This window comes from Sus scrofa, chromosome 3 (genome assembly GCF_000003025.6).
Source record: "Sus scrofa isolate TJ Tabasco breed Duroc chromosome 3, Sscrofa11.1, whole genome shotgun sequence".
Classification (NCBI taxonomy): domain Eukaryota; kingdom Metazoa; phylum Chordata; class Mammalia; order Artiodactyla; family Suidae; genus Sus; species Sus scrofa.
Window position 1 is genome coordinate 46,420,104 of NC_010445.4, and position 12,421 is coordinate 46,432,524.

Genomic DNA, 12,421 nt, shown 5'->3' on the forward strand with positions numbered 1-12,421 from the left:
ACTTGTCAAAAAACAAGAAACTTAAGTTTCTCAACTGAATGTCATCACAACATTAAATGATACACCAAACTCACCAGAACTGGAAAGGGAGATAAAATGTGTGGTACATTAATGGCCTTCTGATCACTTCTCTAGATTCTACTGAAATAAGTAATGATTCAGTAGGAGAGAAAGGGAGTTTTTCTGAAATTCACCTTAAAATTGAGCATCAGGCAATTCCTATATATTTTGTCTGTTATTATTACAGAGATAGAAATCCTCATATATGTCGGGTAAATAACCCAATGTAATATGGCTACCTTTTTAGGGGTCTTTAATACCAGGGCTCCTCTTTATGATACACACAATTCTATTGGGATTAGATATTCTGGAAGAGTTTTCTCCCCCCCACCTTTTTTCTTTTCAGGGCCACACCTGCAGCATATGGAGATTCCCAGGCTAGGGGTCTAATGAGAGCTGCAGCTGCCAGCCTATACCACAGCCATGGCAATTTGGGACCCAAGGCACATCTGCGACTTACACCACAGCTCACAGCATCTCCAGATCCTTAATCCACTAAGCAAGGCCAGGGACTGAACCTTCATCCTCATGGATACTAGTCTGGTTTGGAACGTGCTGAGCCACAACAGGAACTCCTGTAAGACTTTTCTTATTGATTTATATTTTAAAATACATGTCCTAAGGGCTTCATAAAAATGGACATGGAAACCTAGAACAAATGCTGAACAGGATTAGGTTTTAGAGTTCGTTAAATAGAAGAAACCAAATTCAAATGCTCAAGAATAGAATGCAACATAAAGATAAGAAGTTTCAATACTGAATTACATCAAATTTTCTGCATATACTGAGGTGATCATTTGATTTTTCTTCTTTAGTTTGTTAACATGATATGTAATAAACATTGATTTTTTTGAATGTGAAAACAACCTTGCCCTCATGAAAGAAACTTTCTTTAATGGCTTTTGCGTCCATTGCCATTTCCCCAGGAACTTTCATTTCTTCATTGGTAGCAGTGCTAGAGGACCCTCATCCTCTTGAATTCCTTCCCCCTTGCTAGAATTAAATGTGTTGCAATCCAGACATCAGCATTGGGTTTCATAGCAGAGGATGCTGAGACCAAAGAAAGGGGCAAACTGGAAGACTGTGGAGGAGGTCATGGCATATCTGGTAACAGGGCCAGGAACCTTTCATTGCAGGAAAAGTCACATTTCCCTCATAAACACAGACACATAACTCAGAAAAATATCATCAGCAAAACAGCATAGTGAAAATGAGAATATTTTTGATACTAAATTAAACACTTAAACATGATTTTGGTGACTACTAAGAATTATTCCATGATCAAAAATTGGCATAAATTAGAAGTAAATATTCCAGCATGAAGTAATAAGAGCAACATATACAAGACCCCTTTTGGTAAAACCAAGACTATCTTTTTATCAATTAAAATACTGTCTTTCCATAATCTATGTCTGTGTATATGAAATTATCCAGTAACTACAAATTTGAATATCCAAGCATTCATATGTACCAAGGAGTTTAGAGAATTAATCATTTATACTCATGAAGTGACGCCCAAGACACCCTTTTCCATTAATTTGCTAAAGGTGCACACAGAATTCAAGGAAATACTTCTATTTACCAGCTTATTAAAGGATATGACAAAAGATACAAATGAACAGCCAGATGAAGAGTTACACAGTGTGATGTCTGAGAGAGGTTCAAGCTCAGGAGTTTCTATCCCCATGGAGTTGGGGTATTCATCCACCTGGAAGCTCTCTGAATTCTTACTTGGGGATTTTTTCAGGGGGGACTTCCTCATTTGGGCATGATCAACCATCATCTCCATTTTTAGTCCTTCCTTCTCAAGAGAATGGGGCGGGGGCTGAAACTTTCAAGCCTCCATCATGGTTTGATCTTCTGCTGACCAACCCTCATCCTGAAGCCATGCAGAAGCCCACCCAGACTCACCTCACAAGAACAAAAAGACACACCTATCACCTAGGAAATTACATGGGTTTCAGGAGCTCGGTGCCAGGCACTGGTGGCAGAGACCAATATAGAGTCTATTATCTCACAGAAGCATATTGGAAGTGGATTCCTTGTGTGCCTAAGCCTGATCTTCTCGGTCAAGAGGAGACCCACATCTTCATCACAAGTGCCCTTGCAAACGAAGCGGAAATCAGGAGCCACCATGATCTCCACTGATGCTACTCATTCCAATGAAGGACTCTCCACACTGCTCAGGTACCCTAGTTGCCCACACTGGGGACTGTAATACCCCACGGACAATGTCATAAAGGGGGAAGACACTGTATCAAAAGCAACAGGAGATGCCAAAGATGTGTTCTTGAACATGAACGTTCATGACAGTACAGCCATATGAATAGTTCATATATGAAGAAAAACTCACCAGGTGGTGATTAAAAAGTACAATCCCTAAATGAATACCCAATTCCACCTGCCAAAGCAATGTCCAATGATATCACAAGGGAATTTCCTATAAGAATCAAAGTACCCTTTCTATACAGTACCAGCAAGATGTGAGGCTCCGGGAGTGTGAAGGGTAGAGGCGGGAAGGCACTGTGTACTCTGAAGAAGAGACTATGCGTAGAACACACTGGTGATAGCAGAAAAGGCTACTTAAGATGACTCAAACCCAGGCCCCGGGCCTCCAGCCCGAGTGTCCACTCTAAAGAATAGAACTTGAGTTCAATTAAACTATCCCTAGCTTCTGGGTGTACCACACAGGTTTCTAGACTTTGGAGAATGGAGACTGTCCATTCTGGTCAGAGTAAGAAGAAATATGGTCAAGACCATACACACACAAAAATTTAAAGAACACGAGGACACGCTTAACTTTGGGATTTGAAATGACTGCACTGGCCTGTCAAAATGTGTATGTGTGTGTGTATGTATGAGTCCAGCATGTCCCATAAGCCTTGGTGAAGCTTTTCTAACTTCAGAAGTATAAATGCTACTAACACAAACCATATCGTTTCGATGTTTAATTACTTACTTATCTTTCTATTATATGGAGTTTTGTAAATTTTAAGTAATACGTCATTTGTTTGAATTTTTGTGTCAGTTGTTCTGAGTGAAGAACAAAGGTGGATGGAAACAATCACAAATTAAATATTCAACGTTAAGTCAGGATAAAATAAGATTCCATTTCTGGGTTGAGGAACGTCAAAAACTTACCACATGGGAAAAACAGAGTTAAGATTTGCAACCATGTGGAGGAATCTAAAGGACATCCTGCTAAGGCAAATAGGCCAGACAAAGACAAAAACAGCGCCTTATCACTTCCATGTGAAATCTACCAGGAAAAGTCAGACTCATAGAAACAGAGAGGTGGTTGCCAGGGGCAGGGTTGAGGGAAATAAGAGGCCAGTAACAGGGTACAGATGATACCCAACCCAAGTCTGCTGTGTGTGCCGCTCGACAGGCCAATAAATTCGGAGACGAGTTTTTGAGACAAGGAATAGCAACTTTAAGCGGAAAGATGGCTGACCGACAAGATGGCAGACCCGTGTCTCAAAAACCCATCTTGCCTCAGTCCCAATTCAGGCTCTGCTTATCCAGAGGGAAGGGGAGAGAGGGAGGGGCCCATGGTCACTCCCTGTCGCTTGCTTGGGGGAAGGGCCCACCGCAACGCCCACCAGTGGCTGAGCAGGGCCATAAGGACACTCCCTAACGGTTGCTCCCTGACACAGACTTCGTTATGAAATGAAGGTTTTGGGATCTAATGTACAACATGAGCTGATAATACTGTGTGGTATCATTGAAATCTGCTGAGGAAGTACAACTTCTATGTAAACAGGTAAGGTGAGAAAAGGATGAGATTGCAGACAGAGGAGATGCTGACGGTTTATATATGTGTCTCTGGGCAACAGCCAAATGCCTGGGAGAGGATCAGACTTTCAAAGGCTAAGAAATAGGTGGGTTCAAGCCAAGATCTCCAAGAGACCTGCGGAACCAGGAAATACCTGGCTTTCAGGTGAAATGATCCGAAAATTGATTGAGGTCTAGAAGGCCCAAGAGGCTGGAAGGAGAGAGCTGAGGGGCTGGGTGGCAGGGGAGGGGCGCTGGCCCAGCCTCCTCCCCTCCTGTCCCCTCCCCCACCCTCAAGAGCCCTTTGTGATGTGGCTGCAGTTCTGTGGTATGAGCCTGGGGCTCTAACTGCCAGGTCATTCACAGGGTTCAGTTGCCTGAGGGTAACAGTGTTATTTCCTGTGAAAGTCTTGTGAAGAGACAAAGACTCTCCGCTCTTTTGTGAAAAATATTTGTGCTCTTTCGTGGCGCCCCAGTCCCGATTCCTGGGTGGATGAAACCATCCTCGCCTTGGTGTGTAGACTGGGGCTCTTCTTCCTACTACTCCCCTACCTCAGGAGTGATCCGTCCTCACTACCACCTAGGACACACGGGAGCATCAGGAAGGTAAGGAACCCGGGGCCCAGACCCAAGAGCACATGAGTCTCTCTTTTCTAGTATGACTTTCACTTTTCTGAAGCCACTAGAGAGACTCCTGAGATGGGAAAGAAGAGGACATCTATTCTCAGGAAACAACACACACCATCCCTCTAGGGACAAGCCAGGCCTGACAGGGAATAGAGTGGGCGCTGGGATTTCTGGCCAAAGATCTCAGACCAGGTGTCCCAGGAGGGGAGAGGGCTCCAGGGCTAGTCCCAAATGCAGTGACCAGCGGCCAAGGACTGGATACTAAGAGTTCCATCTCAGCCACAGGTCAAGCTCCTGAGCACTTGTTCACCAGCCACGAACAAGGGTCTTGAACAAGGGCTCGTCTGAGGGCAGTGCTGAGGCTCTGAGAGCCTCTGAGCAGGTGGGGCCCCACCTCGGAGGGCAGAGACCTGAGATGTGTGTTTCTTGAGCAGAGGAACAGTGACGCAAGAAATCCAGAGTAGATCTCTTAGAAAATCCTTCCTTGTGTTCTTCAATGAAGGAACACAGAATATTTGTATTCACTTTAAAAATGAGTGAAAGAAAAGAAAGCCCACAGAGCTCCATTAGTTCAATGTAGAAAGTCCTATTATGCCTGGTTGTGGAGTGTCTTGAGTGTTTGATGCTTTAGAGAAGGCAGAGTGAGAAGTGGGAACCAGCCCCTCCTTTTTTTTTTTTTTTTTTTTCTGTTTCTCAGCAACAAATAGAGCCGCTGGGGAGGAGGAGGAGGAGGAGCATGAGACAGAGCGCTTTGAAAGGTAAGCTTCCATGTTCAGCCCTGTGCGCCCTGAGAGTCTGCTTCCATCTCTCCCGGCCCTGAGGGACCAGCTCCTTGGTCTATAAGGATGCCAGCAGCAGGGAACAGAATCCTCAGCAAAGGAAAGCAGGAACCAGATCCTTTTGCAGAATGAAGCTGTGAGGAGCCTGGGAAAGGGCCTGACCCAGCAGGGGCGTGTGGGCTGTCTTGGACCAGGAGTGCCTGGATTGGGAGGTGGATCCTCCAGATTGGACTGAGAACAAGTGGTTTCACATGGCTGGGATTCCTCTGTGAGGTCTCCCTGCTCCCTCCCCCCCACCTCCGCACATCCAGGGAGCTTGTGAGGGCGGCCAGGGGTAATAGATATGGAAGCACTTTGCCAATGAGAAAACTGTCTGGGAGCTTCTCCATCACTGTCAGGATTTGTGTGGCCTTGGACACTGGTGCTTGGGTTCCAGTCTCCCAAAAGTGTCCCTAAAGGGACCAGCCTCCTGTAAAACCCTCATGCCCTTGCCTTCACCACCATGACCCAGTGTCCTGATTTCCAGCCTGCAGAGATGGTCTGCAACAGCTGGGATGGGTTTGGGGCCTGATGGCACATCTGCAAAGGTAAAGAATCTTTCCTTTCTCTCCTGGGTTCTCCTTCCTTCCAGGGCTCAGGGTGTGACCCTAGGGCTGCAGGCAGCCTGGGGCTGACCTGGGAAGGGGAGCCATGGCAGCAGGGTTCAGCTCAAGCCCCAAGGGGAGGGACAACAGGTGCACTGTGAAGTCAGCGTGGGGGCTGTGGGGGGTCGTGGCTGCAGGTGCCTACCCCTGCCTTGGCCCTGTCGGCTCCTGCCTAGAGCCTGTGCCTCTTGTCTCCTGCAACCACCTGCGCAGAGTCCCTGACAGGGGCCGCTTTCACTGCTATTCACGTCCAGACCCCCTTGGCGAGGTGTGCCAGGTAGTGCCTGCTGGAGCCCAGCAGCCATGCAGGGAGCCTGCACAAGAGGCTGTTCCTACCATGTCCCCATCAGCTTCCCGGGCTCCTCTGACCCAGAGCCCTCCCCCTCTGGCCTCCATCCTGGCAGCAGACCCTCAAGACCAATGCAACATCAAGAGCATCCCACAGGGTCCTGTCGCAAAGTGCTCACCTCCAGGTAACTCCTTTTGGGCATCTACCATCCAAGCCATCTGGGTCTTGGCCTCGCTAGCTGTCCCATGTCATTCCTGTCGTGCTGGTGGGAGACCACCAAGGCCTTATTCTTCCCCACCTCATCCAAGCAGGAGGCCCAGCAAGAGCCCACCTCACCAGAGGCCTCCAACTGGAAAAGCCCCACAGACAGCTGCGGAGAGACGAGCAGACCCTCACTTGTCAGCCCACATATCCAGAGGCTGCTGGAGATCCTTCATCAGCAAGAGGATAGAACTAAAGATTCAGAAAGAGAGAGGAAAATATGGGTCATTTTCAAAACAAAGGAGCTCAGACTACCCCCTGAGCTCTTTAGGGATGATATGGACATCACTGAGTGGGCAGCAGGATGCTACAACCCCTCCATCCTTTGGGAACATAAAGACAAAGCAGAGCTGCTGCCCGGTCCTCAGCAGTTCTTATACCTCGGGGTCTTGAGGGACCACTTTGAGTGCACACACAGCCAGCTCTTCTGGGGTCTCCCCTCTCTGCACAGCGAGGCATTGGTGGCTACTGCTTTTGTCCCTTGGAGCTCTTCTCAACTACAGGCTCCCCCGTTTTATTCTATGGAATCTCTAGTGGCTTTCCACAACCCACGCCACCGAGACTATCTGAAGGTTTTTCCCAGGACTCCTTCTTGCCCTGCTCTGAGGCCCAACCCCAGCCTTTGACTCAAAACTTGCCTTAGTCCCAGGCCCTCTTCCTGGCTCAGACCCATGCCTAGCACTTCCTCCCACTGTCTCTCTCCTGTTCAGACCACCTTCTGCTCCACCCCAGCTGGGGACCCTTGGGCTATATTGCCCAACATTCCAGAAGAAGGCACTCTATTTCACCCCAGCTGAAACGCAACCTCTGGCATGCTCCTGGCTGCAGAAGCAACAGCTTCAAAAGAGGCTCACTGAAAATCAAAAAGAGAGGGGCCTGTCTCTCGGGATCCCACTGTCTCTGGAACTGAATCCATTTCAGTGCCCACTGGTAGACATGCATGCAGCACAGGGCCGACAAGGACCCAGGCAGCCCTCTAGTCTCACAGGCAGTAGTGGCCTGGACCCATATAAGACAAGGTCCAGGAGCACTACCAGATCCCAGAGGAGATGCCAAATGACCATCCAACTAGGCAAGGAGTTCATCAAGGCTCTAGAGCCATGTCTCAGTAGGGTCTCAAAAGATCTCTCCAGGACCAGCCTCCCAGACACGTTTCTGGAAATGAACTCTGACATGGTGGCAGAAAGATCCTTGCAGAGGGACTCTGCAAAGTGTTTCCCCAGGGTTCCAGATAGAAGACATCTAGAAAGAACCTTGAAAGTCCATCTGAGCAAAAAGGTGCAGCAGATTCATAAGGGTTTGATCCCTGTGACTGTACGGCGATCCTGGCTTGCTTCCAACCAGTCTCTTCCTAAGTCCCACAGTCACAAGGAAATCCGAAATCCAGCATCCTTGAAGTATTGGAAGCCCTGTGTAAACACCTCCAGGCAGCTTTCCTTTCTTAGTCCTGGCATTCGACAGATGCTGGAAGTACATATTATGAGGCTGAGGGTAAGGTACAGGTGGGGCTTTCCTACCCAGGCTTTTGAACCCATATATCTCAAGCCAAGTGGGGCTCAGCCCTCACCCCTTCCAAGGTGTACCTTTTCCCCCTCAGTCACCCAGCAACCCAGGGAACACTCCAAAGCCAACGTTTCCAAGGTCTTGGGAAAACCTCAGCCCCATCAGGGAGAGAACGTGCTAACAAGAGTGTCCGTTCCCACCCTGCTGAGTCCCCTGCCTGCCCCCTCACCTGCAGCTAGGCAAGTCCACGGCGCCCTGGGCAGGCCTCTACCTGGAGTCAGCCACGAGCCCTCAGAGGCCCCTCTGACTGGGCAGGAGAGAAGGACGCCTCCTCCCAAGCCCCCACGCAAACACAGGGGCGGAATCCTGCCGGTGGGGAATTTCTCAGGGCCCAGTCCAACTTCACCAATGACCAGGAGGAAATCCAGGGAAAGGTGTCTGGCTCAGACCTACAAAGACCTCTGCCATAGTGCCTCGGTACTGGAGATGGACTTAACGTCCCCATCTTCAATGGCCAAACAGGCCATGGAGGCAGTGGAGGCCATGGAGACTGGGGAGGACCCTGCTGGGGAAGTTATCTTGGGACCCAGTGTGCTGGCCAACTCTCAAACCTCGGAGGCAGATCTGAGAAAATCCGGGTTTCCAGCCACTAGCACAAGCCTATCACCGCTGACAAAGCCAATGACCCAAGACCCAAAGGAGCCTTGACTTAAAACACAGGTGGCTAGTAAGTTTGAACGGAGAGGTCTGGTAGAGGCAAAGAATCAGCCTCAAGGCCATGCCACCGATGAGGACCTTAAAGATACTCACACAGATGTCCTCCTCCAAGACTATGCCACTGGCATGCTCCTCCAGGATGCTGTCACCACTGTGCTCCTTCAAGACTCTCACACTGATGTGCGCCTTGCTTCAGACATCTTGGCTTCTCAGAGCTCCCTGTCCAATTTCCAGAGAGAATATGCTAGTGAAGACAGGCCAGCTTCCCAGTTACCATACGACCCCAAAGGGAGCGAACAGAGCAGCCAAGGGCAGCAGAAATCCACAAAACCAAAACTTAGGGACCCATACAATAGCCAGGGTGTGATGCTTGCCCCAACTGATGAGTGGAGGGGATTTATGAGGCTCCAACCAGAAGAGCACAAAAACTCAAAGAGCAGCCAGGGACAACAGCAACCCCCAAACCCAAAAGTGACCCATGTAAGGGCCAGATGGTCTCAGATGATGAGGAGGAGGTCTGTGAGTGGCTCCTACCAGAAGATGACAATGAAACAAATGGCCAGAGAGAGATGTTTGCCCCAGCTAAGGAGTGGCAGGGCTTCAAGAGGCCCAAGCCAAAAGCACATAAACAAAGAAAGAGCTGGAGAGAGAGGTTTGCTCCAAATGATGAGCAGAGGGGACTTACAAGGCTCCAACCAGAAGAGTATGAAGAAAAGTTTTCAGGTCTAAGGGCTTCCCAAGCCAATGGTGTGAGCCATCCTCCCAAGGTCAAGGAAAGAGGAGAGTCCCTTGGGAGCAAAGACCTCCCGTTCTCTCCAGGGAAGCAACAGATTTTACTGGAAAGCTACTTCAGAAGAAGGATGAAGCGCTTTCTGCAGTGTGTAAGTCCCCATAAAAAAGGTAAAGGAATGGAAACAGTCCCTCAAAAAGGCAAGCCAGTATCACTCACTGCTCCATGCCAGGAACCAGTGCAAGGGGGATCTGGGGCTCCAGAAGCTGAGGTGACTGGAACTGTTATTGGACAGATCCTGGGAGAGCAACTGGGGCTTCGTCAAGACCTCCAGCCCTCAGAGTTAAACCAGCACACACAGCGGCTCCAGCCCCCAGCAGGGGGGCAGTCTCACTACCAGAAGGTTCACGCCTTCTTAGAACAGAAAAGACTGTTGAGAAGTCGAGTTCACAGTCGCCAAACCACCCCCAAGGACCACAGCTCTCTCAACAGTGGGGGTACCAAAGACAAGGGTGGCAAGTGGACCTCCCCACCCAAGGACCTGGGGACCCCAGGCAGACCCTGCCAGCAGGGACCAATAGCGGCAGGTACCTCAGGCCATCTGCACCATCACCCGACATGCTCTCCTCAAAAATGTGCATCTGCTGGTCAACCAGGGTGTGCTCCTCAAGCTTTGCCTGATAGGAAAATTCAGTCCATGCTAAGGAAACCTGTTTCTCCCTCATGGTAGCACATCCTCTATGTGCCAATGGCTTATTCCTACCATAATGTTCATTGTTTCCCCAAATATGTTTCTTTCCCACAAGAGGTGGCGATTTCTGTCTGTGCCTGCAGGGGGAGGGGATGGGATCAGGGTCCACTTTTCCCAGGTGTCTGCTTTGGCTTCCAGAAGGGACAGGGCCATAGAGGGAGGCTGGCCCCAAGGTGGAATGCTCGCCCCCAGTTCCCTGGTTGCACCTGAAGCTCCCCTAATACCAGAATTACCAAAGCAAGCGACAGCATTCAGGACATGGCAGGGGAACGCAACCTGGAAGACTTCCCCCCACGCTACCATCTGGCTCAGCCATCCTCTCCCGCTGTCTACCTTGAACTTGTGTGGCTGTAGGGGACGGGGGTGGGTGGCAGAGGCTGAAATGCCCCTCAGGCTCCAACAAGTATCAGAGACCAGTTCCCATGTCAGAATAAGGAGGGCATTTGGGGGCAGCGCTGGGGTGCGGGCAGGGGTGGGCAGGCCTTGGTGGGCAGAGATGACATCCACCTGGGAAGCTTCTCCTCTGGCTGAGGGAGCTGGGGGGGAGATGGCCCAGGAGGTCACCCTCTCTCTGCCTTTCTCAGGCTCTGGAGCAGCGGCAAGGACAAGGACCAGGCAGTCCCATCTGTGAGGGTGCAGGGGGAGGGTGGGGACCATTGAGGCCACTGAGGGCCTGTCCACTCCTCCTGCTCACAGGGCCCATATCCCCTGGGGGACAAGCAGGGCCATGACCATGTGTGCTGTCACCTCACCACCTGTTAGAGGACACTGTGCCCCAGGCTGGGATGCCGGGAAGGAGGCAAGTGGAAGAGGTGCCCAGGCTGGGATGCAGGCAAGGTGCAGTGACCAAGGAGCCTCTGGTGTCCCACCACATCTCTGGCCCAGAGAGGAGAAGTTGGCTCTTGGTGGCCCTACCCCAGAGCCTCCCTGCTCCTCCAGCTCCCAGAGCCCAGAGGAAGGATGCCTGTAGCTCCTTCATGGAGGTGCGGGGGAGGCTCATGGAGGCAGCAGAGCCTCAACAGGGCGGGTCACTTCCCCACCATGATCTCATCAGCTTTCACGGCAGGGGCAGCTCCGGACAGACTCGCAATCTGTGACCTTTACCTACATACATGGCCCTAGGAGGCTCCCAGGCACTTAAGAGGCCAGGGACTGTCCTAGGGTTCTAGCAAGTGTCACCTGGCAGCAGCCTTGCTCACTCCAGAGCCCCGAGGGAGAAGGGCCAGCAGACAGGACTTGTCACACAGTAGGGAGGAAGTGACCTGCAGGGCAGGAGGGCGCATTGGGTCCCCTCCCTGACCGTGCACACGGGAAGCTGGGGGACCAGGGCAGTTCTCTAGAGCCCTCGGTGCTTTGTGTCATGGTCACTCCCACGGTGGAGGGACCTTCTCCAGGAGGGGACCCGATCCAGGTGATAGCAGGAAGGGCCCTGCCCCATGCCTGTCAGGACCCAACATGTGGGCCCAGGACCCACGGAGGAGGGGGGAGCAGGCACAGGTTTCTTCCTGGAGCCAGGTCCTGCCTCAGGGCCCCATCCTCCAGGGTGGACACAGCAGTGATAGCGCAGTCAGGACCAGGGAAGGGACCAGGACCCAGAGCAGAGCACACCCTCGGGAGCTCAGGAGAGGGTGGCCCAGAGCGGGACCTGAGACTGGCCACTGCTGTGTCCTCTCAGGGGCACTGAGAGGTGGGGCTGGGGGTGGGGGGAGCTGGCTCCTGTCAGAAATGACACAGATGGCGACACTGAGAGAACAGCAAGAAACAAGAAGGGGCAAGTCTCTCTGCCCTTCTCCTGCCATAAGATCCGAAGGCCAGCAATGGGAAGCCCGCCACCAAGAGTCCCACACAGAGACCCCTTGAGACCTGCACAGAGACCTCTCAGAGATCATATAGAGAGACCTCCACAGAGACCCCTGACAGACCCCCACAGAGAGCTCATGGAGAAGATACACAGACTTCACCCAGAGACCTCTGAGAGACCCTCACTGAGACCTGTCAGAGATGATACAGACTTCACACAGAGAAACCTCCCCCAGGAACCTCATACAGAGCCCACTCTCAGGGAAGAGAAATCTCCGAGACCCGCACACAGATCCATGAGGTCCACACAGAGGCACCCAGTGCTCCACCAAGAGCACAGAGGGACCTCAAACCAAAGCCTGAGCCAGCCACCCAGAGACAGACCCTGAGCAGATCCCAAGCCACACAGCAAACTGACAGTGAAGGAGGCTGACACCAGTGGACCCCACACACCAAGAAAATTCTTGTGTATTTGTTAATTACTTC

General features: G+C 51.1%; 2 protein-coding genes across 2 annotated transcripts; both read left to right on the forward strand.

The window, feature by feature from the left end:
• On the forward strand, nucleotides 607-12,421 carry LOC110259967 (spermatogenesis-associated protein 31E1-like). The gene is made up of 2 exons (XM_021087088.1): nucleotides 607-4,440; nucleotides 5,159-12,421. The coding sequence occupies exon 2, from the start codon at nucleotides 9,146-9,148 to the stop codon at nucleotides 10,112-10,114; it is 969 nt and encodes a 322-aa protein (XP_020942747.1). The 5' UTR covers nucleotides 607-4,440; nucleotides 5,159-9,145; the 3' UTR covers nucleotides 10,115-12,421.
• On the forward strand, nucleotides 6,419-8,645 carry LOC110260117 (spermatogenesis-associated protein 31E1-like). Its single transcript, XM_021088388.1, is given in 2 exon segments — nucleotides 6,419-7,060; nucleotides 7,062-8,645. Coding segments are annotated over 2 exon segments (2,226 nt in total).